The sequence below is a fragment of the Peromyscus maniculatus genome, chromosome 14, assembly GCF_049852395.1.
Source record: "Peromyscus maniculatus bairdii isolate BWxNUB_F1_BW_parent chromosome 14, HU_Pman_BW_mat_3.1, whole genome shotgun sequence".
NCBI classification, from domain to species: Eukaryota; Metazoa; Chordata; class Mammalia; order Rodentia; family Cricetidae; genus Peromyscus; species Peromyscus maniculatus.
The window spans coordinates 53,657,981-53,679,568 of record NC_134865.1 but is presented as its reverse complement, the minus strand read 5'-3'; the positions used below and the strand labels follow the sequence as shown (position 1 = coordinate 53,679,568).

General features: G+C 44.6%; 1 protein-coding gene across 6 annotated transcripts in view; it reads left to right on the top strand.

Moving 5' to 3' along the window:
* Positions 1 to 21,588, top strand: part of Slc8a3 (solute carrier family 8 member A3) — a 137,213-nt gene that overhangs the window by 2,168 nt on the left and 113,457 nt on the right. For all 6 annotated transcript variants that reach the window (XM_076550971.1, XM_006973084.4, XM_076550972.1 and 3 more), the window contains exon 2: positions 15,022 to 16,866. In XM_076550971.1, coding sequence (XP_076407086.1) covers positions 15,083 to 16,866 — 1,784 coding nt within the window. In that variant the 5' untranslated portion in view covers positions 15,022 to 15,082. The remainder of the gene's footprint in view (positions 1 to 15,021; positions 16,867 to 21,588) is intronic.

Below are 21,588 nucleotides of genomic sequence, written 5' to 3'. Positions count from 1 at the left end.
TGATAGGAACACATCCGGTCTTCTGGTGGGGTACCAAAAGGGAAGCCTGCGGGCCTCCAGCGACCTGGTGACTTGCAGCCGCGCTCCTGTGATTAATCTCCCACAGCTGTTGTGCCCTGTCCAATTGAGCTGAGCTCTTGTTTACCTCGGTTTTCAAATATAGCTGCTGTGCCATGCTCTTCCTGAAAGAGGGGCATCAGTTCACTGTGTATGGGCGAGTGACCTCCCACTGGCCCTTCTCCTCTGCCTTCCCACCCCCCCCCTCCCTTCCCAGCCTCTGGCTGGCTCATCCAGCTTTGAGAGGAAGCTGCCCCTACACTCAGGCTTGCAGTGTTGCAAAAGAGGATGGTTGACAGCCAGAGCTTTTGGCGACTGGATGGGGACTGGTCACCTGGGTCATCACTGCAGTCTACATTCTCATTAAACAGTCCTTCACGCATGTCTCTTTCTTTAAATAAGTGAAGTGTGTGTGTGTGTGTGTGTGTGTGTGTGTGTGTGTGTGTGTAAGGAGCCTCCACAGAGCCTGCATAACTGGGAATTGATTGCAGAGGTTCCTTCTTAACTTGATGAAGACCAGAAGGCCATGGTGCAGATCCCTCTGGAATGCTTATTGTTCTTCAACACTCCTAACTGGAGAAAGTTTTCCCTTCCTTCTGACTAGGCTAGATTTCCTTATTCTGTAGATCCATAATGTGAACCTATCACTTAGCAGTGACCTAAGATGCTACTCAATTTTACTGAAGTGACTGAGTGATGCTGGGGCAGCTCTGGACATTGAGCTCTGCAAAGAGAGGAAGGAGAGCTGGCAGTTTATTCTATCCCCAGGGCCTGCCCCTATGTCTGGTATACAGCAGGCACTTAGTAACTGTTTGGTTAAACTAATGGAATCAGAGGGATATGGTACATCTTCCCCTCCCTGGGTGTCTTCTATTCTGGGTCACAGAAGGGAGACAAGTTTCCAGACCAACTCTGTTGGCTGTTGTTTGCTTTGCTTGTAAAAATCAAGCCAGGCCTGGCAGCATAGGTCTGTAACCTCAGCAGGAGGATTACAAATTCAAGGCCTGCCTGGGCAATTTAGTGAGATCCCATCATTAACAACAAAAAAGATTGGTGTGGGCACAGGGAGCCTATACGACAAGGATGTAGCTCAACAGCAAAGCACTTGACTAGGATGTTCATTTAATCTGCAGTACTATAAAAATAAAATCCCCTTTCTGTGGATCCCTCCATGAGCTGGCACTCTGAATGCCTTGCCCCAGACCTCTTCTACTCCTGTGCTAAGCAGTTTTTTTTTTTTTTTTGTATACTAGTCACTGTGATGGGTGTGTCTCGGGGAGACATTTATTGAACAAGCGTTCAGCTATAAGCTAGGTAACAGAGGCATGCAAAACCGAATGGTCCTTTTCCTCATAAACACACATTCTAGCAGGGACAGCCAACCAGTGAACAGACAATTACTGTATAAAGTGATTTCTACCACATAAAGGGCAATGGCAGATCAGTGGGAGTAAATGAAACAGTCACCTCTTCTCAGGGCCTGGAGGCTGACTCTTAGGACAGCTGAGCTCAGAAAAGAAGGATGGGTTCAGGTAGCTTTGGTGAAAGCAGTGAGGGGAGAGAGGGGATGGAGGACAGTGCTGTGTGAAAAGATCAGTGTCCAAAACGCCTAAAGTGGAAAGGGGTTTTTCCAAATGCCTGGACACAGAGATGCAGGGGGATGTGGTTGGAAAAGCGGTAGGGTCAAACCATGAAGGGCTTGCGCTCTATGCTAAGGAATTGCATGGAATTTTCCAGGGAGGCATTAGGAAGGCTTTAACACCAGAAGTGAAGGAGCAGATTGGCATTTTATACAACATGCAGAAACTGGCTGAAACTGAGATGTAGGGTCAGTGGGAAGTTTCTGGAGATCTCCAAGGGGACTCATGGAGAGAGGGAGTCCTCTGTCTGCTTCTGTGCACAAACTAGAATGTTCTTATAGTTTGAGTTGTGAGCCTAGCCTTTAAATGCTGAGCCATTTCTCCAGCCCTAGAATGTTCTTTCAAAGAAGGTCCACTAATTTTCTTTAATGGGACTAGCTTATGTTTGATTGTTCATTTATGTCTTGAATAGAAATTCTAAATGCAACTTTGGGGAGAGAAGCCTTAGGAGGAAGGAGAATTGGCTCCAGGGTGTATAAGGCATCTTTCCTGGTACTCTGAGCTACAAAGCAAGACAAACTCTAAAAGATAAGGGGGGGAGACGTATTTGAGTATATGAAAGCCCCCCCTCCAAAAAAAAGGAGCATGGGAAGATGAGAAGGATTTACATTTATATTAAATCTATAGAGTCCATGGACTTTTAGATTGGAAAACTCATATATGTATGAAGATAGACTTCTTTAAAGAACTGTATGGAGAGTTGATAAATCTAATTGCAGGATCCTGGATACTTGGATAATGTATACAAAGTCTCACCTGCTAACAAAACTGCTTTGTTTCATCTGGACATAGCATGGAACAGGCCAAGGAGCGTGAACTGCTCTGATACTTGGCTTGACAAGTAAGGTGGCCTTGGTTGTGCAAGAGTACACTGTGGGTCACGTGGGGACTGGGTCTGAAAGTAGGACTAGAAGCTAATCCCACCCTGGCTCCCAGGTGGTCCTTCTTCAATCCTTTGAGAGGAGAGGGCCTCAATGTCAGTGGGACGGAGATGAGACCGGGTGGCACAGTCAGCACTTCTCCTCTGTATCATATCTGCTCTACTTGGCTCCTCCTCCAACCCTGTCACTCCTCTCAAGACCCCTCTCCTTTCCCGAATAGCAGCCACTCTTCTCTTCCTGAACTGGACTCCTTCTCTTATCTGCAGTCTCTTGCTCCTTTAACACAGAATCCTGACTCTAATCCTACTCTAAAAAGAGTGTTGCTTGCCCACTTCCCCCTCCCCACCACCCTCTCCTCATCTTACCATTATTCGATTTCCTCATCCCTCCGTGGCTCGTCATTTCTCACTTTTCTTCACCTTCTACCCTAAGACCTCTCACTCTCCAGACTGGTGAACGCTCTCTCACTCCATCCTCACCTCCATCAGATAATGCTGACCATTAGCTTCTTAGAACTTCCCTTGCTAGGCTTTTGGTGGGCGGAGCTCTCCTATGGTCCCTCGTTCATTTCTGCCCAAAGAATCTGTCCCCTTCCCACTTTTCCCTTTCTCCCTCGTTCCCTGGCAGTCTTCCCTGGTGACTTGTGCTATTACTCCAGCATGTTCCCGGGGGGCATGTGCCTCTAGCTCCCCATGCCCCTGACTTATTTCCAGCCACTTGTGCACTGTCTGCAACAGGATATCCATCCACCAGTTTCAGGAACTGGATATACTCAATGATCCTTAGTTGGCCTTCCTCAGTGTGCAGTCTCTAGTGGCCTTCGACTGCAATACTCAACAAGGGCTTTCTCAGAATGACTGGTAGTGCTCTAGGCCCCCAAAGGCTCTAACTACCCGATTTCAACCTCAGCACTTCTTTTCCTTAGGAAAAATATGTCAAAAAAACGAAACCACTAAGAATCCAATACAAACACTGTGCCCAGGGGCCTTCCAAAAGTTCCACCCACACCACCCACACCACCCACACCACCATACTCCCTCCCTAGCCAGGCAGGAAGAACTACCTTGTGCCTGTGCCTTTTTGCTCCTCAGAAGGAACCAAAGGGAGAGGGAAATTGAAGGGAATCTGAAGGGAGTTGAGAGAGAGAGAGAGAGAGAGAGAGAGAGAGAGAGAGAGACAGAGAGAGAGACAGAGAGAGCGCACAGCTTCAAAAACAGCAGTTAGAAGATGCTCCTTGTGAAGGGGAGGCCCACACACCACTGGAGTTGAATGTTTGAAAGAAGCCCTCAGCTATATCTCAGAGAGACGACCCTGACTGCTGGCCAGACTCCATTTGTTTTTCCTTTAGGCAATGATGTGATTGAATTCCATGTTTCAACATTTTAAAACTTAAGATAAATGAAGTGGTATTAAAATGAACCAAACCATAGGAGGGGGTCTAAGGAAAACCTGTGTAAAGGACAGTGATTCCCAGCTCCCCTCAGCCACAACTCAGGAGGCCATCAGCACTCTCATCATGAGTAATGCCAACAGTAGAATCTGGAGGTGGTCTCTGTGGAACAGCAGGGGGCAGGAAGAAGACCAACATCTGTTCTAGGCTCTGCTATGTTTCCCATACCTCTGCCCACTGCCCCAATGTCCTTTCAGTTCAGGGATTGCTTTTTCTTGGCCCTTCCTCATACTCCTTCAGGTTGGATGGAAGGAGACTTGTAGTCAGCATAGGAAGGTTTGCTCTTGGCTCCATACTCGTCGGTGTAGACATCTTGACAGTTGACTGAACACTGGATTCTTCTTCTGTGTGATCACCCCCACAAGAAAAATAAAAGGAGATCATGCAAGTAAGAAGGCCTTTGTAAACACTTGGCACATTGACTAGCTAAATCCTTGCTAAATGAGTGATGTAGAGTAAGTACTGGTTGTCACTCTCACATCCCCTGGAATAAGAAGCAGATGCAGGCAAGAGTGCTTGAGATGAGTGCAGGACCTGGGCTGGTTGGGACTTTAGACAATGCTCTAGCACCACATGGTTCTTTTGGTTCTTCTGAAAGGACAAAACAGTGTTTTCTGAGGGTTTTATCTATAACTATTGGCTTTTCTTCCCAAGGGTCATCCAGAAGCTTGAAATCTCCTCTCAACAATACATGGTTTCCAAGTCACTTAATCTTACAGTTATCATTCGTTCATTCAATAAATATGTATTGAGTCCTCCATATGCCAGACTCTAGTCTGAAGCACTGTGGTGAACAGAAAGGGCACATCTCTTGCCCAGATAAAATTTTTATTTCTTGGTAAGTTAACAAACAAATAGACAAAAGCAACAACGTGTTAAACAAGTGATATGTGCTATGAGAGAGATGAGAAATGATGTGGCAGAGTGTCCTGGAGAAGGGCCACCTTCAGATCAGAGGAAAGGGGAGGAAGGTAGTATTTGAGATCAGAATGGAATGAAAAAGGAACATATGTGGATATCTGGGGCAAAGGCCATTAAACGTAAAGACTGTGAGATAGACCTATAGTTAGAAACATTAGCTAACTTTATACTTTTCATGGACTGGAAAGTATATAAACAGGAGGTAAAGTCAACCAATTAGTAGTTGGAAGAGGAAAGGAGCATCCAGGATAGCTGAGATGCAAGGAATGGCATGATCTCTATGGTGGGTGTTTTCCAAAAATCTCTGGTTGGTTTTGGTAGCAGGACCCTGTAATCCCAGCACCCAGGAGACTGAAGCAGGATAGTAAGTCAGTATGGGCTACACAGGGAGGCCCTGTCTCAGAAAAAAAATGCTTTGTGGGGAGCAGACTGTGAGAGTTGGGGCAAGATTGGCAGGTGTAGTAGTAGGCAAGACGAGATATTTAATTCTAACTGGATAGAAGTTAGACCAGAGTGTGACACATATTTGCACTCAAAGAATCTGAGACCATATGCAGGCAACATGATCTTCAAAGAACCAACAAGTTTTATGGGCACACAAGTACTCAGCAGATACAACCACCACCACCATCACCACTACCATCACCACCACCACCATCACCACTACCACCACCACCACCACCATCACCAGGGAATCAAAGAACAGAATAAAGTTTTCTTGTACTCAAACTTGGGTTTGAGTTAATCTTAACACTTTGTATCTTTTAAAAATAAAATAAAATCCCCCCCCCCAGCACTATTTCCTAGAAGTGATGCATTCAATGGGTTCTGTTTCTTCTATGTGAGCTACACTCTTATTTTTGACAGACAAGAGATGTCTAACTCCACACCTTCTCTAGTGTTCTCAGTCAGTGTCTTTAAGTTCCCGGATCTTTTGCTTGAATTTAGATGCTGATCTTGTGTACACTTCTGTGTGCTCATTGGGGGTGTGGACAGGCAGGCTCCATCAGTGTGTCTCCAAAGCCTATCACATTTGGGCTACTGAATCAACAAAAGCCTTTACCTCTATGAAACTGATGAGCACACTAGTGTCTTGGTTGGATTCCAAGGACTTTGTTCTCTCTTCCTGGAAGGTCTAGAACTCTTGCTGGTCTTCTTTGTCCAGTGTTCCATTAAGTCCTGAGCTATGTAGGCAGGTGACTTGGATGCCTTTGTGCTGATTCCTCCAACTTCCATTGCTTTGAGCCTGGATCTGTGAAGCAGAAGGAGCATCCACTGGAGGACCAGTGTGATGGAGAAGATGCTGATGTGATGAGCTTGCTGTGACTCTTCCTTCATTCCTGCCTTTGTCTGTCACCTTGTTGTTATTGTTCTCCAACTTAAACTGATCCTACCTGAGGTAGCTTGGAAACCCATGGCTTCCTCAGCATTAGTTGCTCCTCCTCCTTCCCCTTAGTGCTGAGAAGGTTGAAACTGGCCTCAGCCTCCAGCAGGCCCTGCTTTGGTTCATCCATGGAGTTTCTGTGATGCTATCACTGAGACTGTTTGTCCAAAAGAAAAGCTTAATCCTGTCTCTCCTCTGCTTAAAATGTTTCAGCTTATATTGTTCCTCATATTTTCCAAGGGGATGCCCAAATTCTTTGGTTAGGCATCCAAGGCCCTGTAGAGATTCCTCACCTAATTCTCCAGCTGTTCACAGATGCCCTCTTCCACAGCACATGGTCTGCCTTTCTCTGAATGCATACTGCTCATTCAAACGTCCACACATTCCCGCTGCTGCCCTTGTCAGCACTACACTAGCTTTCACCTACTTATCTCCAATTCATTTTTCAGGTCATAGACACGATGTTAGCTGGGCCATGGAACTGGTCCAGTGATCCCATGCCATTCTAACCCTGTCCTCTTCACACTTTCTTGGCACATCAGTGTATGTACTTCCAAATAGAATACTTGTTTTGTCCTAATTACTCAGTTTTCTGTCACTTTTCTCCAGTGCAGTGTGTGCTTCTCAAAAAGGATTATATTTTTGTTCATATTACTCAAATTTGAAAATCTTTGCTCACAGCATCCCCGACAGATGGTTCTCCAGCCCCCAGTTGAACATTGCCAAGGATCGGGTAAATCAGTGGATATGGTTCTTACTAACTTTTTTTTTTTGTTTTGCACAGCCATTCAATAAATCTATACTAAGTATCTACTATATGCTAGACATTAATTTAGGCACTGGGGATACAGAAATATGATAAAACTCCCTAACCCCTCTTAGAACTGGCTTTTTTTTTTTTTTAGTTTGTGAGGAAAACTAAGTTTAGAACAAAGGTTTAGAGTAACCTCTCACAAGTCAACCTGTGTCGCTCAGGTACTAAGCTTCACACAAGCAAGAGTTTGAGAGTGAATGCATGAATGAACAAGAAGACCACAGAAACTAGATATGACCCGTGCTGTCATCACCAGAAGGAAAAATAACTAGAAATATATTTCACTGAAAACAGATGAGCAGCACCGCTTTCCTGTGAAGACAAGAGAACTCTATTTTTATGTATCCTCAGTAAAAGTTTAGAGAGAGCAGCAAAGGGACAAACGTCCATATGTAGATGGAGAATGCTATCCTTGGCAATGCGTGGAAGCAAATGGAAGTCCATGAAGGTGAGATGCTTGTCCACCACATAGCAAGGCTCTACTGTAATCACTTGTAGGTCAACTCGTGATCCAGTGGAAGTCCTCCTGGCCTAGGAAAATCCTTAATAATTGAAATCCCTGAGAAACATATATAGTCAGATCCCTGTTTTCTTTCCCAAGATTCTCAAACTTAGCAGTCTCCTGAAGATCAATGGAGGAACTTTATAAAAACACAAAGATCTATGTTCTACTCCTAGGAAGCCTAAACTTAGAGTTGAAGTCGAATCCAGATGTCTACACTTTTCAGGGTTCCTAGGTCATTCTGATACACAGACATCTCTAGAATGCAGACTTACTTCCATCCCTGTCTCCAATTGAAGAAGGACTATGTGAAGATGTAGATTCCTTTAACCTAAGCAGAGGCTCCACTCCTCCCAGGTCTCTGGACTGTTCTCGGTATTGGTGACTCCCCCAGATTCTCTATATTTTGTAAGTTTAGTAAATTATAAGTATCTTTGAATCATGGAATTTTATAGAGAGAAGGGATATCCAAGTTCAACTTCTTGGCCCCTATCAGTAGATTTTCATTGAGAATAGTCACTCATCTAAAGCTCAAACAAAAGAATGGATAGATTAGATTATTCAGTAATTAATAGCACTAGCTACTTTTGCAGAGGATCTGGGTTTGGATTCCAGCAACTGCATGGCAGATCCAAACTGTCTATAATTTCAGTTCTAAGGGAGATGATGCTCTTTTCTGGCCTTTATAGGTACTTCATGCATGTGGTGCACATACATACATGCATACACACAAAAATAAATATTTTTTAAAAAACCTTAAACAACAAGATCTTCCCTACATTGAGTTGAAATCCCTCATGGAAAATCCAGAAAAAGTATAGATGTTGGGCCTGTACACAAATAATCCCAAGACAGCATAAACATACTTCTGAGTGGATCAAAGTATTAAGAAAACAAATCACTCATTTTTTAAAGGAGAGGAAGAGGATATTGCTAGGGAAGGCTTCCCAGAAGAAGTAGAGTGTCTTAGGATCCAGGTTGATACCGTACTCCTCCAGCGTCATTTCGTCCCCTGGGGCTTAGAAGCAGACATTGCATTTGACATACTGAGTTTCAAATCTCAGATGTGCCACTTGCTTGGCTAATAGACCTCCTGTGGGTTATCAAATCTACTTATTTCTAGAACACAGAAAGATGTCTGTCTCACTGCATTGTGAGGTGTTAAACAGAAGACACCAAAGTACCAGCCATTGAATGGGCTCTTAATGGAGGCACCTGCTCATTTTTTTATTGTCACTTTGGAGTCTATGATTCTTACATAGAATGAGGAGATTCTGCTCTGTCCATGGACTTTCTTTTCTTGTGTGTAGGGTTTCCTGGAAGAATGTTGGCAGGGTCCATGATATCGTCATATGATTCAGATGCCAGTAAATCATGGGAGGGTTAAGAGAAGGCAAAAGATGACATTTGTATGTGGTTGGAGAAGGGAGAACTGTGCGACATGTTGCTGTGAGACTGCCCATGTTATTTGAAAGCTCTACTGCACTTCAGCCACTCTCAAATCCACGTTAGAGCCACCCACCTGCTCAGAGCAGAGCAAGAAAAGGGTATTAATGACTTCCCAGGATGTGGTTATATTTAATTCTTATCTTGACTTGCTTTTCTCCATCCCTCATCAGAAAATAAACTCTGTAAGTCTGGATAAGAGTTATAACTCATTCATGGCTGGACCCCAATCAGAAGTGCAGTGTCTGACCCTAAACAGACACAGAACAGTTGCTTGCAAAATGGACCCAATCCAAGAGGCTTTTGGTAAATTCAGAATGAAAACTCTTCTTGACCTTGTCTCAGCCTTTTTTCCCCTACCACCCTCCCTTGGCTTATTCTTTATACTCTGAGTTTTCCTTGAGAGCCTAAATTCCAAGCCTGGCTCTCCCACTGCTCTGGGCTGATCTAACTTAAATATGCCCTTTCCTGATGATCTAAGTATCTTTGAATTGAATAACTAAACCCAACCTGAGCTTTATGATGATGCAGGTATTGCCCCAAGAGTATCATGGACTTTCCAGGGTCTCCCACTCACTGATACTCAACTGGGAATCAATCTTGCTTTCTGCTTTCAAATTCAAGGCTTACTATTGCTCCAAGCACTGGAGTAGGTAGGACCTCTGGGGTGCGGAGGACTCTGATCCAGAAAGACTCACTTCATTCTCTCTGGGTTCTTGCTCAAAAAAGGATCCTCAAACCTGAGACCCAACATCATGTGTTCTTGAAGCAGACTTCCAAAATTCAGATGTCTACTTTTCCCCTTAGTAACTGTGATGTTGGCCAAATGACTTAGCCTTTCTGAGCTCTAACATGCCATCTGCAGAATGGATCTGACCATGCCTCCTTCCCTGGGAAGACAAGAAATAATGCAGGAAAAGCATTATGTATAATCATGTTTTCCTTCATGGATCCGGGTTCCAATTGTGTTAACCGGGCTACCTGAGCATCCGAAGACACATCTATCTGCCATACCTCTTAGACAGAGTAGGGAGTTGAGTGCCTGCATGGACTCTACACAAACATCCCCTGAGGTGGCCACAGAGAACACAGGAAGCTCTGCCGTGTGCTTGCATCCAGATGACATGTCAGAGCAAGTGCAGCCGGGCCTGCATCTATAACTTTAATGTAAATTGGCTGTGACGCCTGTGCGGGGGCCCAGATTTAGAAGCAGAGCAGAATGACTCCACCGAGGCTGGTGACAGGCTCTAAGCTCTGTTCCCATTGGAGAAAGTGGAGGGTGTAGCAGGAGGGAGAATTGCTCAGTCTGGTCTGGTGGCATTGTTTTATTAATGATCTGGATGAGCAGAGGAACAGTGATTTTAATTAAATTTGCCAGCAATATTAAAAGATGTCGGGAGCTACCGCTGAGGACACAGACACCTTGCAGAAGGCCCTGGGGGTTGGGGGGGCGCACATTAGGAAAGTAAGCCAGGAAGGAGACAGGAGGTCGTGAGCTGAGCCAGGACATGCGTTCTGCTGAAGGAGCAGGATGGGGGCAGAGGGTCACTCTGTGTGCAATGGACCATAGTTCCTTTTTATCTGCATTTACTCTGTTCCCAAATCTATTTTGAACTAATCTTCCTATTCCAGTCTCTTCTTCCTTAGAGCCATCCTAAGCCTTTGGTGAATTTTTTTTTTTCTGAACTATAAACAGACTGTGTTATTCTCCTGTTTAGAATCCCATCATTGGTTTTCCTTGCTTAGGATAAAATCCCATCTTCTCAGCCTGCCAGAGAATACATGTGGTGAATGAGCACTCTCCTGCCACCCAGCTTCACCTCTCTCCTGGCTTCTCTTCCCCACAGTGTAATCCAAGGCACACAGCAGCCTTTCTCAAGTCTCCATGTCTTTGCCTGGGCTTTTCTCTTTAACTGGAATGCCCTTCCTACTTTCTTCCTTTTCTTCTTTTTTAAAACTCACTCATGCTTGAAGACCTATTTCAGGGATCATCTCCTTCAGAACCGCCTCCTTGAATTCCAAGCTGGCTCCGCGCCCTCCCTGAGTACCCATAGCATTCTGCCCTTGCCCCCACACTTTGTAGGTAAACTGTCTATTTTTGTGTCTCTTTCTACTCCTACTCAAGTGTACCTTTGTGGGCGAACACTGTGTCTCGTTTCTTCATGTTACCCACTGGCATGTCGTGGCAAATCACAGGCATTTGTCAATATTTGTCAAGCTGAATGATGAGAAGAATATTCAGGTGGGTGACAGCCAGGGTAGTCCCGAGCCTGGGGACTCTGAAGCTCTGTCAAATGGCTAGTGTCTCCTATGTGGGAACAACTTCACAGACACATCAGACTGGAAGATGACTGGGGCCATTGATGTTCTACAACAAAATGGGACATTTTGGTAACACTGAGTGGCTAAAACCGTACCTTGAATGCCATTTCCCTGTGTATTTTGGCTCGATGAATGATTTTTTTTGCCTTACACTTTAAGTAAATGATTTAAATAAGACCTTTTCTCCAAAATATAAAAATAGAAATAAAAATTTTACTAACTACATAAGGTTGTTATAAAAATTACAGGTAGCATGATTGCGTGTAGTGAATGCTTATACATAGCAATTACTGTGAATATCTTTTTTTCAAATTGAGCCCTATTCCTGAGTCTGGGTCTTTAAAAGGGTAAGGAGACATCCTAAAACATTAGAATCTGCCTCAGTTTGTGATTGGTCCTGGAACAATAGCATTAAAATAACAACAACAACAACAATCGGCTTGGTCAGTGGCACTGTCCCCTTACAGTCCAACGATACTGCAGCCAGAATCTGTTTCCTGAGGGGGCAGAGTGCAGAAAGAGAAAGCAGGCACCGAGTTTCTTTCTTTACCGCCAGACACTGGTGCAGGTGCTTACTAGCCAGGCACCTTTCTGACTCTCCTTTTGCTCTTGCCTTACTTAGGCTAGCTTGTTTTCTCAGGAAACCAGCCTCCAATTCTGGCTCCGCAACAGGGCATTCCCCATGACAACCTGGCACCACAGTATGTCTACAGGGCTGAGGGGTAACTAAGAGCATGGCTCTCTTAAGTCTCCGCTGTGTAGAATAAGAGTGAGTCCTTGCTCTGTTGGTCAGGACAACTACCTCCATGATGACCCATGTCCTTTCTCACCTGTGGATGCCTACCCACTTGGGGATGCTACCTTCTGTCACCCTGTGGGCTCTTGATTAAAAGCTGCTTCAGCTGTGCCCATCTCCATCTCCTCCTGCATGGGGCTTGTGAGAATCCACCAAGTTAGAAGTTTTGAAAGTAGAGACCAGAAGGCAAATCCTCCTTTGTCCGAATTTCTCAAGGGTGAATGAGTGTCAGACCTGTGAATGGAAAATCTCTGTGGACATCACAGTTCCGAGAGCATTTTCAAGCTTTGGGTGTGATGCTGAACATCTTCAAGCACTCTGATCTTCCATGGTCATTTCATGACCCCTTATCCTCCAAGTGAGGTCAAGGACAGAGGCTCCAAGCTGATGATGATCAGTTCCTGAACTAGTGTGGGCCCCAGCACTTGGCTGCTGTTCTGAGCAATATGAAGGGGAGTTAATCTGTAGCTCTTTGGAAGAAAGACCTTTGTCCTAGATATTCTTTGGATATCCTTTGTCCAGGAGGGAATTTCTGTCTGTGAGTTTTAGGAATTTAAAGAAAGCCTGCACAACCTCTAAAATCGAGTTATGATTTGCCTATGAGATGTTTATATATTTCCAAAGCAATTAGCTATAATTTAGATCATAAAATAGTTTTTGAAGAAGGCTGACTGATCTCTCTGGAAGCTTTTTTGGCGGCTACATTTATCTGTTTCAAAAGCACTCATTTCCCGAACACTGCTAACACCTACTCAGGATTCCACAGTAAACAGGGGAGACCCAGACCTTGCTCTTATGTCATCACAGCTTAATGGATAAGACATTAATCATCTAATACTAGAAAATAAACATACAATTTCAAAGTATTTAGAATGTCATAGAGGGAAAGAAGCCAATGAGAGAACCTAGCAGAGAAAACCGACCGCTTTTAGCAGTCAGAGGACATTTTTGTTTGTTTGAGAAAGTGACACCTTGTTGATACAAAGCGCTGTCATGATTGGAAGGTACAAAGAAGAAACTCTCATTTCAGGCGTTAATAATGGCACATGCAAAGGTCCTGAGGTAGATATGGGCTTGTATAATCAGGGCAAAATGAAGAAAGGGCATTGTTGAGTTGTGATGAGAGAGTGGCAGAGGAGGAAGATAAGGGAGGAGGCAGCGCCTACAAGGCTTTATTGCTGGTCATGGCAGAGAATCAAGGATTTATACCAAGAGCAAGGAAAAAAAACCATGACAGAGCTTCAACTAGGGTGGGGGGTGATATGCTTAAATCTGTGGTTTTATGTATGTGGGGGGCTGCTGTTTGTTTATTCCTATGGTTGACTGGAAATATTGTCCAGTGGTAGGGCGCTTGTCTAGCAAGTGTGGGGTCCTTGGTTCTTATCCCAGAACCCTAATATTACTATGACTGAATGAGGAAAGCAGAATTGAGATGTATTCTCTGGTAAGAGTTGGAGTGAGGCTTCTAGTTAGAAGGTCACTGTAGCGGTCCAGCAGATAAGGAACAATGGTGGCTTGGGCCGTGATGATGGTGGTTAAGACTGGAAAGAGAGCTACTAGAATCTACTGCAGGACTGGACACAGAGCAGAGGGAAGAGGGATGCTGGAATGCTGGCAGGGCTGACACCCGTTATAACTGGGCAGGTGGGGGTGAGGCTTTCAGAAGCGAGAACCCAATGGAGAAAGAACAGCCAATGTGGAAGGTGGGGGCCTTGGTGCCTTTAAGGGGCTTCGCGAATGGAAGTCCACATCCCGGCATTACTAGCCACACTCCACAAGATTTTAGCAGCCAGGGGGAAGTGGATGGCTCACCTTCAAAATCTATTGCTTGGTTGTTTCCCTTCCTATTCTGTCCGAGTGAGCCAGTCAGCAAAGGACTTATAGCCACAAGCGAGCAGATGCTCGTAGCCTCGGCAGAACATACTGAGTGGCTTCTAGTCTCCTCAACACACAGTCATGACTCAGTGCTTGGAGCTCAACAGATAAGGCTGCATGCCACCCCCAAATATTCTTCAGGTCTTCACAGAACCGTTTATGAGAGCCGTCCGCATGTTTCATTAGTAACGATTCCTACTTCTTGGCCCCTTCCCATGTTTTCACTCAGAATTCAGTGGCTGAATAATCCATAGCCTGTTCTAAGCACAGTTTAACGGGAGGGCTGAGAGGTACAGTGGACAGGCACAGGGTTTTAGTTTAGCCGCAGTGCGGACAGCAGTCACTATGAAATGAATTTCATTATTTTTACAAGAAGCCTCAGAATTCCTGGCTGCCTCCCGAAGTTTTGTATTTGAAGAAGGAGCTTTTAACCCACGAGAGCTCAATTACTCACAGAACAAGGTGTCCTGTGTCAGGGACCAGCCCATTAAAAACACAGCTCAATTCAGCATATACGCTGGCAAACCCATGTTTTTGCAAGATTCTTGAGTATGAAAGCAGGGCAGGGAAGACTGGGGTTTCTAGCAACAGAACAAGTGGGAAGAAAGACCCAGGGCATACGGACCTATTTGAAGTTGATTCTGGGGACAAGTGCAGTTACAGCTTAGGACTAGGAGGTATCACTTGGGTTTCCATTGCCAGCTATTTCAAACCATTCTTCAACCGAGTCTCCACCAGATGGTTTTTTGAGGGCAAAGAAGCTATTTGTGTCTCCCACTGACATCTATTTTTCCGAGTGAGAGACGGCCCCATGTGTCAGTGCCATATGTCAATCGAGGTGAACCATCCATTTGTGTTGGTGGACACCTGCCATTTGTTGCCCCCATTTTTTCTCATGTCTTTTCCTGCCTCTCTACTTTTTTTTTTTTGTAGGTCTCAGGCCTGTCAGGAGGACCATTGGTGCTGTGGTGGAGCCAAAATCTAAGTCTTGTGTATGGCGTGGTTACGGTTGCAGCCTCTCACCTCTGCCTTCCTCCATTTTGGGCTGGTTACTTTTGTGCTCTTCCTGAATGGTCTTCAAGCAGAGGCTGGCGACTCGGGGGATGTGCCCAGTGCAGGGCAGAATAATGAGTCCTGTTCAGGATCATCGGACTGCAAGGAGGGTGTCATCCTGCCAATCTGGTATCCAGAGAACCCTTCCCTTGGAGACAAGATTGCCAGGGTCATTGTCTATTTTGTGGCCCTGATATACATGTTTCTTGGGGTATCTATCATTGCTGACCGCTTCATGGCATCTATTGAAGTTATCACCTCCCAAGAGAGGGAAGTGACTATCAAAAAGCCCAATGGAGAGACTAGCACAACTACAATTCGGGTCTGGAATGAAACTGTCTCCAATCTGACCCTGATGGCCCTGGGCTCTTCTGCTCCGGAGATTCTCCTGTCTTTGATTGAGGTGTGTGGTCATGGATTCATTGCTGGGGACCTAGGGCCATCTACGATCGTCGGCAGTGCCGCCTTCAACATGTTCATCATCATTGGCATCTGTGTCTACGTGATCCCAGATGGGGAGACTCGCAAGATCAAGCACCTGCGAGTCTTCTTTGTCACTGCTGCGTGGAGCATCTTTGCCTATATCTGGCTCTATATGATCCTGGCGGTCTTCTCTCCTGGTGTGGTCCAGGTTTGGGAAGGCCTCCTTACACTCTTCTTCTTTCCAGTGTGTGTCCTGCTGGCTTGGCTGGCAGATAAGCGACTGCTCTTCTACAAGTACATGCACAAAAAATACCGCACCGATAAACACCGAGGGATTATTATTGAGACAGAGGGTGACCATCCTAAGGGCATTGAGATGGATGGGAAAATGATGAATTCTCACTTTCTAGATGGGAACCTGGTACCCTTGGAAGGGAAGGAGGTAGATGAATCTCGCAGGGAGATGATCCGGATTCTTAAGGATCTGAAACAAAAACACCCAGAGAAGGACTTAGATCAGCTGGTGGAGATGGCCAATTACTATGCCCTTTCCCACCAACAGAAGAGCCGTGCTTTCTACCGCATCCAAGCCACCCGTATGATGACTGGTGCAGGCAATATACTTAAGAAGCATGCAGCAGAGCAAGCCAAGAAGACCTCCAGCATGAGTGAGGTGCACACGGATGAGCCTGAGGACTTTTCCTCCAAGGTCTTCTTTGACCCATGTTCTTACCAGTGCCTGGAGAACTGTGGAGCTGTCCTCCTGACGGTGGTGAGGAAAGGAGGAGATGTATCCAAGACCATGTATGTGGACTATAAAACAGAGGACGGCTCTGCCAATGCAGGCGCTGACTATGAGTTCACAGAGGGCACGGTGGTTCTGAAGCCAGGAGAGACCCAGAAGGAGTTCTCGGTGGGCATCATTGACGATGACATTTTTGAGGAGGATGAACACTTCTTTGTGAGGCTGAGCAATGTCCGTGTAGAAGAGGAGCAGCTGGAGGAAGGGATGCCTCCAGCAATGCTCAATAGTCTTCCCTTGCCTCGGGCCATCCTGGCCTCCCCTTGTGTAGCCACCGTTACCATCTTGGATGATGACCATGCAGGAATTTTCACTTTCGAATGTGACACCATTCACGTCAGTGAAAGTATTGGTGTTATGGAAGTCAAGGTTCTGAGGACATCAGGTGCCCGGGGCACAGTCATCGTCCCTTTTAGGACAGTAGAAGGTACAGCCAAGGGTGGTGGTGAGGACTTTGAAGATACATATGGGGAGCTGGAGTTCAAGAATGATGAAACAGTGTAAGTAACGTTTTTGTATTTCATTCCTTCGTAGCCCATTCTGCGCCACCTCTCTCTGTACTTCTCTCTGTACTCCTTACACGGCTCCATCGTGTTTGTGTTAATCCCAAACTTTGCTTTCATCACAGGTGTGCAGGATCAGCAGACACCACTGGACATGTCCTGCTCCAAAGCCCTCCTTAAGTTTCCTATTTCTAAATTGTTTCTGGACAAAGAGTCCTGTGACAAGATCACAGGACACAGGATGTTTTGTCCACTGAAACTCAAAATGATGGACGGTAGAGAGGTGGGTGAGGCAACAGAAGTTTATACAAGATCTTGGAGAATGCTTGTGATCAAGCAAGAGCTGAAAAAGTACACAGGCTTCTCCTTCTCTCTTCCATCCCAAAGGTTATGAGTTTGGAAACTTACTATTCTAGGGCAATAGTAGTCTGGTCATAATATCCTCAAGAAATAATTGGCATTGGCCCATTTCTCCCCAGTATCACATTGCGGTTGTGCTGCCCAGCCAGGTTCCAGACACTACTCTTTCCATTTGGAAATTGAAAAATTGATTGAAACTTGGCGATGTCTTTAAATATCCATAAGCTATTTTGTGGAACAAGGCTTGTCTAACCTGAATGAGGCAAGTCGATATGGCCAGAGTACTGGAAGCATCATAAAGAAGGAAAAGCCTTAGGGCCACTGTCTTTTGCCTTTAGGGTCAGGTATAAGCTTCAGATTCTGGCTATGCACTGAAGGATATTTATGGAAGAAAATCTGTCTTCTGTGTGGTCCTCTGTTTTACAGTCCAAGACTCCCCTGTACTACTTCACCCCTTGTTGGCCCATCCAGCCCATCAGAACCTGAGGGACTGTTCTTCTGTCATCTCTCTTCACTGGCTCTTCTTGCAAAGGGGGCACTCTGCATGTATGGGTGCATACATAGCATTGAAAAAACAGTGGATGGCTCTCTTAGCTTACAGCAGGGTTGGCTTTTCAAGGAAGCTTAGGAGGACACCAATAAAAAAGGGACCCTCTGCTGAATACCCACTGTTTCCCAGCAGGAGACGGTGTGAAGAAGAGGTGTAAAGGGGGATGTAAAACTGTTCCGAGAACCTGCTGCTTCTACTTGTAGGAAATGGAATCATTCAGAAACCAGAAGGGAGGGCGGGGAAGAACATCATGGAAAGGGGGATCCATAGGCCCCAGGAAAGGTGTTCTTGGAGAATTTCTTCTCAGGGCTATCTACTGGGCAGCCATGGAACAATCTAAAAGGCTTTTTTGCCAGCAACAGCTGGGTAACCCAAAGGATTCTGTGTTTCCAAGTCTCTTCTGACTTTGGACAAGTCACTTAGTAATTGAAAGGAAACTCGCATATAAAGAGTGACAATGATTTCTTTGCCTGGAGGCAGGGTCAGATTATCATATACTTCCTTCCGGCTCTAAGATCTTCTGAACCCAATTTGTAGGCATTGAGTGTTGGTCATATTATCACTTGCTAACAGAATAGAGCAGGGGATACTGACTCCTGAAGAGAAATAGCCTTTGAAAAATTGATTTGTCAGAACACTGTTTAGTCGTTTTTTGCTAGGGAGGATAATCATTTGTTAGCATAAGCAAAAACCTGTGCCTTCCAGGGAATACTAGCCATTTCTACATGCTCTGAGGGTAATATTCATACATACAATTAAAGCCAGGCTCTCACTGGGAAGACGAACTTCTTTGTGTGAAGTTTCACACATATTTATAGTAATGTTTGCCTGTGAGTGCTCACTGTCAGGCATTAGATGACGTCGAATCTGCACAATTTCCTGTAAATTGGCTAGATTCAGGGGAATTCCCTTTCAAAATTTATCTTCTGGTGTCATAGAAGGTTAGCTTGGGGGAGGTCAGAAAGTGGTCCCTAATTTTTTTATTCTCTTAATAATCAGTTATCCATCTAGGGTCTCTGAGTATGACTACACCTTCTCAAAACTTGTGTGTGTGTGTGTGTGTGTGTGTGTGTGTGTGTGTGTGTGTGTGTGTATGTGTGTCTTGGCTTTAGTGAACAAATTTATGTTTCCATCTATCCCTTTGCACTGCTGTTTGACCTCAGTATGGTTTGATCTTTTAGTCTTCCTTACTGCAAAAGCATGTCAGTCAATTGCTGTACAGCCATCTGACCCACGGTGCTTTAAACTATAGTTTTATTACCAGAAGCAGCACTGTTATGGAGTTGAGGAACCATGGACTCTGAATACTTTTGGTCAGAAGTCTAACTTCTCTGTTGACTTAACCATGCGAGTAAGGAAAACTTTACTACCTGTGATGAATGTAACTCTCCAACTGGTAAAACAGGAATAATATCTTTCTTGCAGGGCTTATTGTGATACCTTGAGCTATTCTGGTTTTATGGCATGTGTTAAATAAACAAGGCTAGTAGCAGCAGTGTGATGAATGAACAGTATTTTCAGAAGACACTGAGGGAATCAGGTGGCTTGGATCTCTATATGACTGTAATTAATGAGCATGCTAGTTTCTGGTCACTGTGAAGAGTCCTCACCTGAACATATGAAATACTAGAGTCAGACAGGGCATTTCACTTTCTAGGGCACTCGTTCCTAAACATTATTATCAGAAGTACACATTATGATGCAAAGGTCTAGGGTAGAGCTGGTCCCAATTTATAAGTAAAGAGTATAAAAGTCCTGACCAAACCATGAGACCTAGAAATGAAAGCAGCTTTTCAAATGACTTGCTTAATTGAGTCAAGAATGAATACTTTCCAATTCCAGCCTTCAAACCCAACATATCAGCAACCCAACTCTTACCAAGGCCTTGCTAATTGCAAAGCTATTCTGGGAACTGAGTTTGACACCTTCGGGTGCTTGGACAGAAGCTGAGTGGTCTTTGGAAGAATCACTCTTTTGACTCCTTATCCTTTGAAGTTTTATTTGCCCAATAACCATCAAGCCTGGTGATACTGGAACTATTGCCTTGACTACAGTCATCTAGGTACTACCAAGCTCCAGGCAAGTTCATGCTCTATGAGGAATACTGGAGCTGAGGAGAAGGCTCAGTGAGTAAGCATGTTTTCTGTGACACCATGAGGATCTGAGTTCGAATCCCCAGAACCCAAAAAAATGAATGCATAGTGCAAGCACCTACCATCTCAGGGCTCCTGTGAAGAGATGGAGGATGGAGACAGGAGAACCCCTAGGAGTTGGCAGGCCAACTAACCTGACATACACAGTATAAAAACAATAAAGAGGTCCTGTCTCAGACAAGGTAGAAGATGACTGACAGCCAGGATTGTCTTCTGGGTTCCACATGAGCTCTGTAGCATGTGTGCTCCCACATTTACACACATGAATGCATGTGTGCACACACTAGATCCGGCAATGTTTCTTGCTTACTGCTTTAAGGTAGCATCACGGTATGATGGAAAATCCTGAACCCTGAAATCTGACAAATGGATATGAACACACCCCTCACTGGCAGTGTAACTTTGCATAGTGATGTCATCTGCATGCGTTCTAGAGATGTGGTTGTTGTTGAAACAATAGAAATAATACGATCTATCAATCTCTGAGATAATGATAACTTCAAACTACAAATAGGAAAAATATGCACTCTTAGCACAGTGCCTTCTCCTAGAAGGCACTCAGTCATTCAACAAATGTTTATTAAATGTTTATTATGTGTTAGCTCATTACTCACCACTGAGGATAGAAAAATGAGAAAAGCTGGCATTCCATCTTCCAAGGATCTTATATTCTCAGAAAGAAAGGCTCAATGTATACACACAAATACAGACCCACGGAAGAACAGTATGTTTGGGAAAGTGTCAATAGAAAGGGGAACAAGAGCTCCCTACTGTGTGTGATAGACAAGCTCCTTGAGTATGAGAGACACCACTCAAGTGTTAAGGAACCTTCACTAAGGACACAGTAGTGATAGAAGTGGGGTGGAAGTTGGTGTGTGGCTGACTTACTCCTGTATTCCATGAACCCTGGACATTTTGTAACGGATGCTACTGACATCTTCATGATCCAGGAGAATCCCCAGTTTTATGCCTATCCCTACAGAATTATGGCTTCTGAGTCTACAGCAAACAGTAGCAAAACCTCTTGGAGATATGAGTTTTGTCTGCATGCTAATTTCACTCATTAAACAAGCGACTGGCTCCTATATATCTCCAGCTCACAGCACGCTGCTGTAAAATAACAGGTTATTGCAGCTTACAGACCTTGGGGGGGGGGTCTCTGGGAATAGTCAAAGCCACAGATGTCAGCTATGTAAATGGCAGGACCTACTATAATTAAATAGCAGAGGCCGCCTTCAAGGAAGAGCATAGTATTGGCTGTGCTGCACATGTTCCAAACAAATTATATGTTAAAGCTGGAAGATATTTGACCTCTCATTTTGCAAATTATAAAGCTGAGTTCCAAGAGTGAACGGGATTTTTCTCAATTTCACATTAGATATGATGGAAAGCCGGGGTTTGGGGGGACGTCAGAAGCTGCCAAAGGTGATGTCTCCTTCAGCTTCAGACATCTCTGTTTTATTTTTACTCACCAGTAAAATGTTAGCTTTGGAAAGACTTTGGATGTGAAAGCTACTTTGGGAGTGCAAATCTTGGAATATTATGTGACTAATGTCTTAACTAAGAATAATAATACAGCACAGACTATTTTTAATCCCTTGGTTCACCTTGAGACTATTTAGGAAGTAAGACCCTGAGCCAATGGAGTTTTTATTC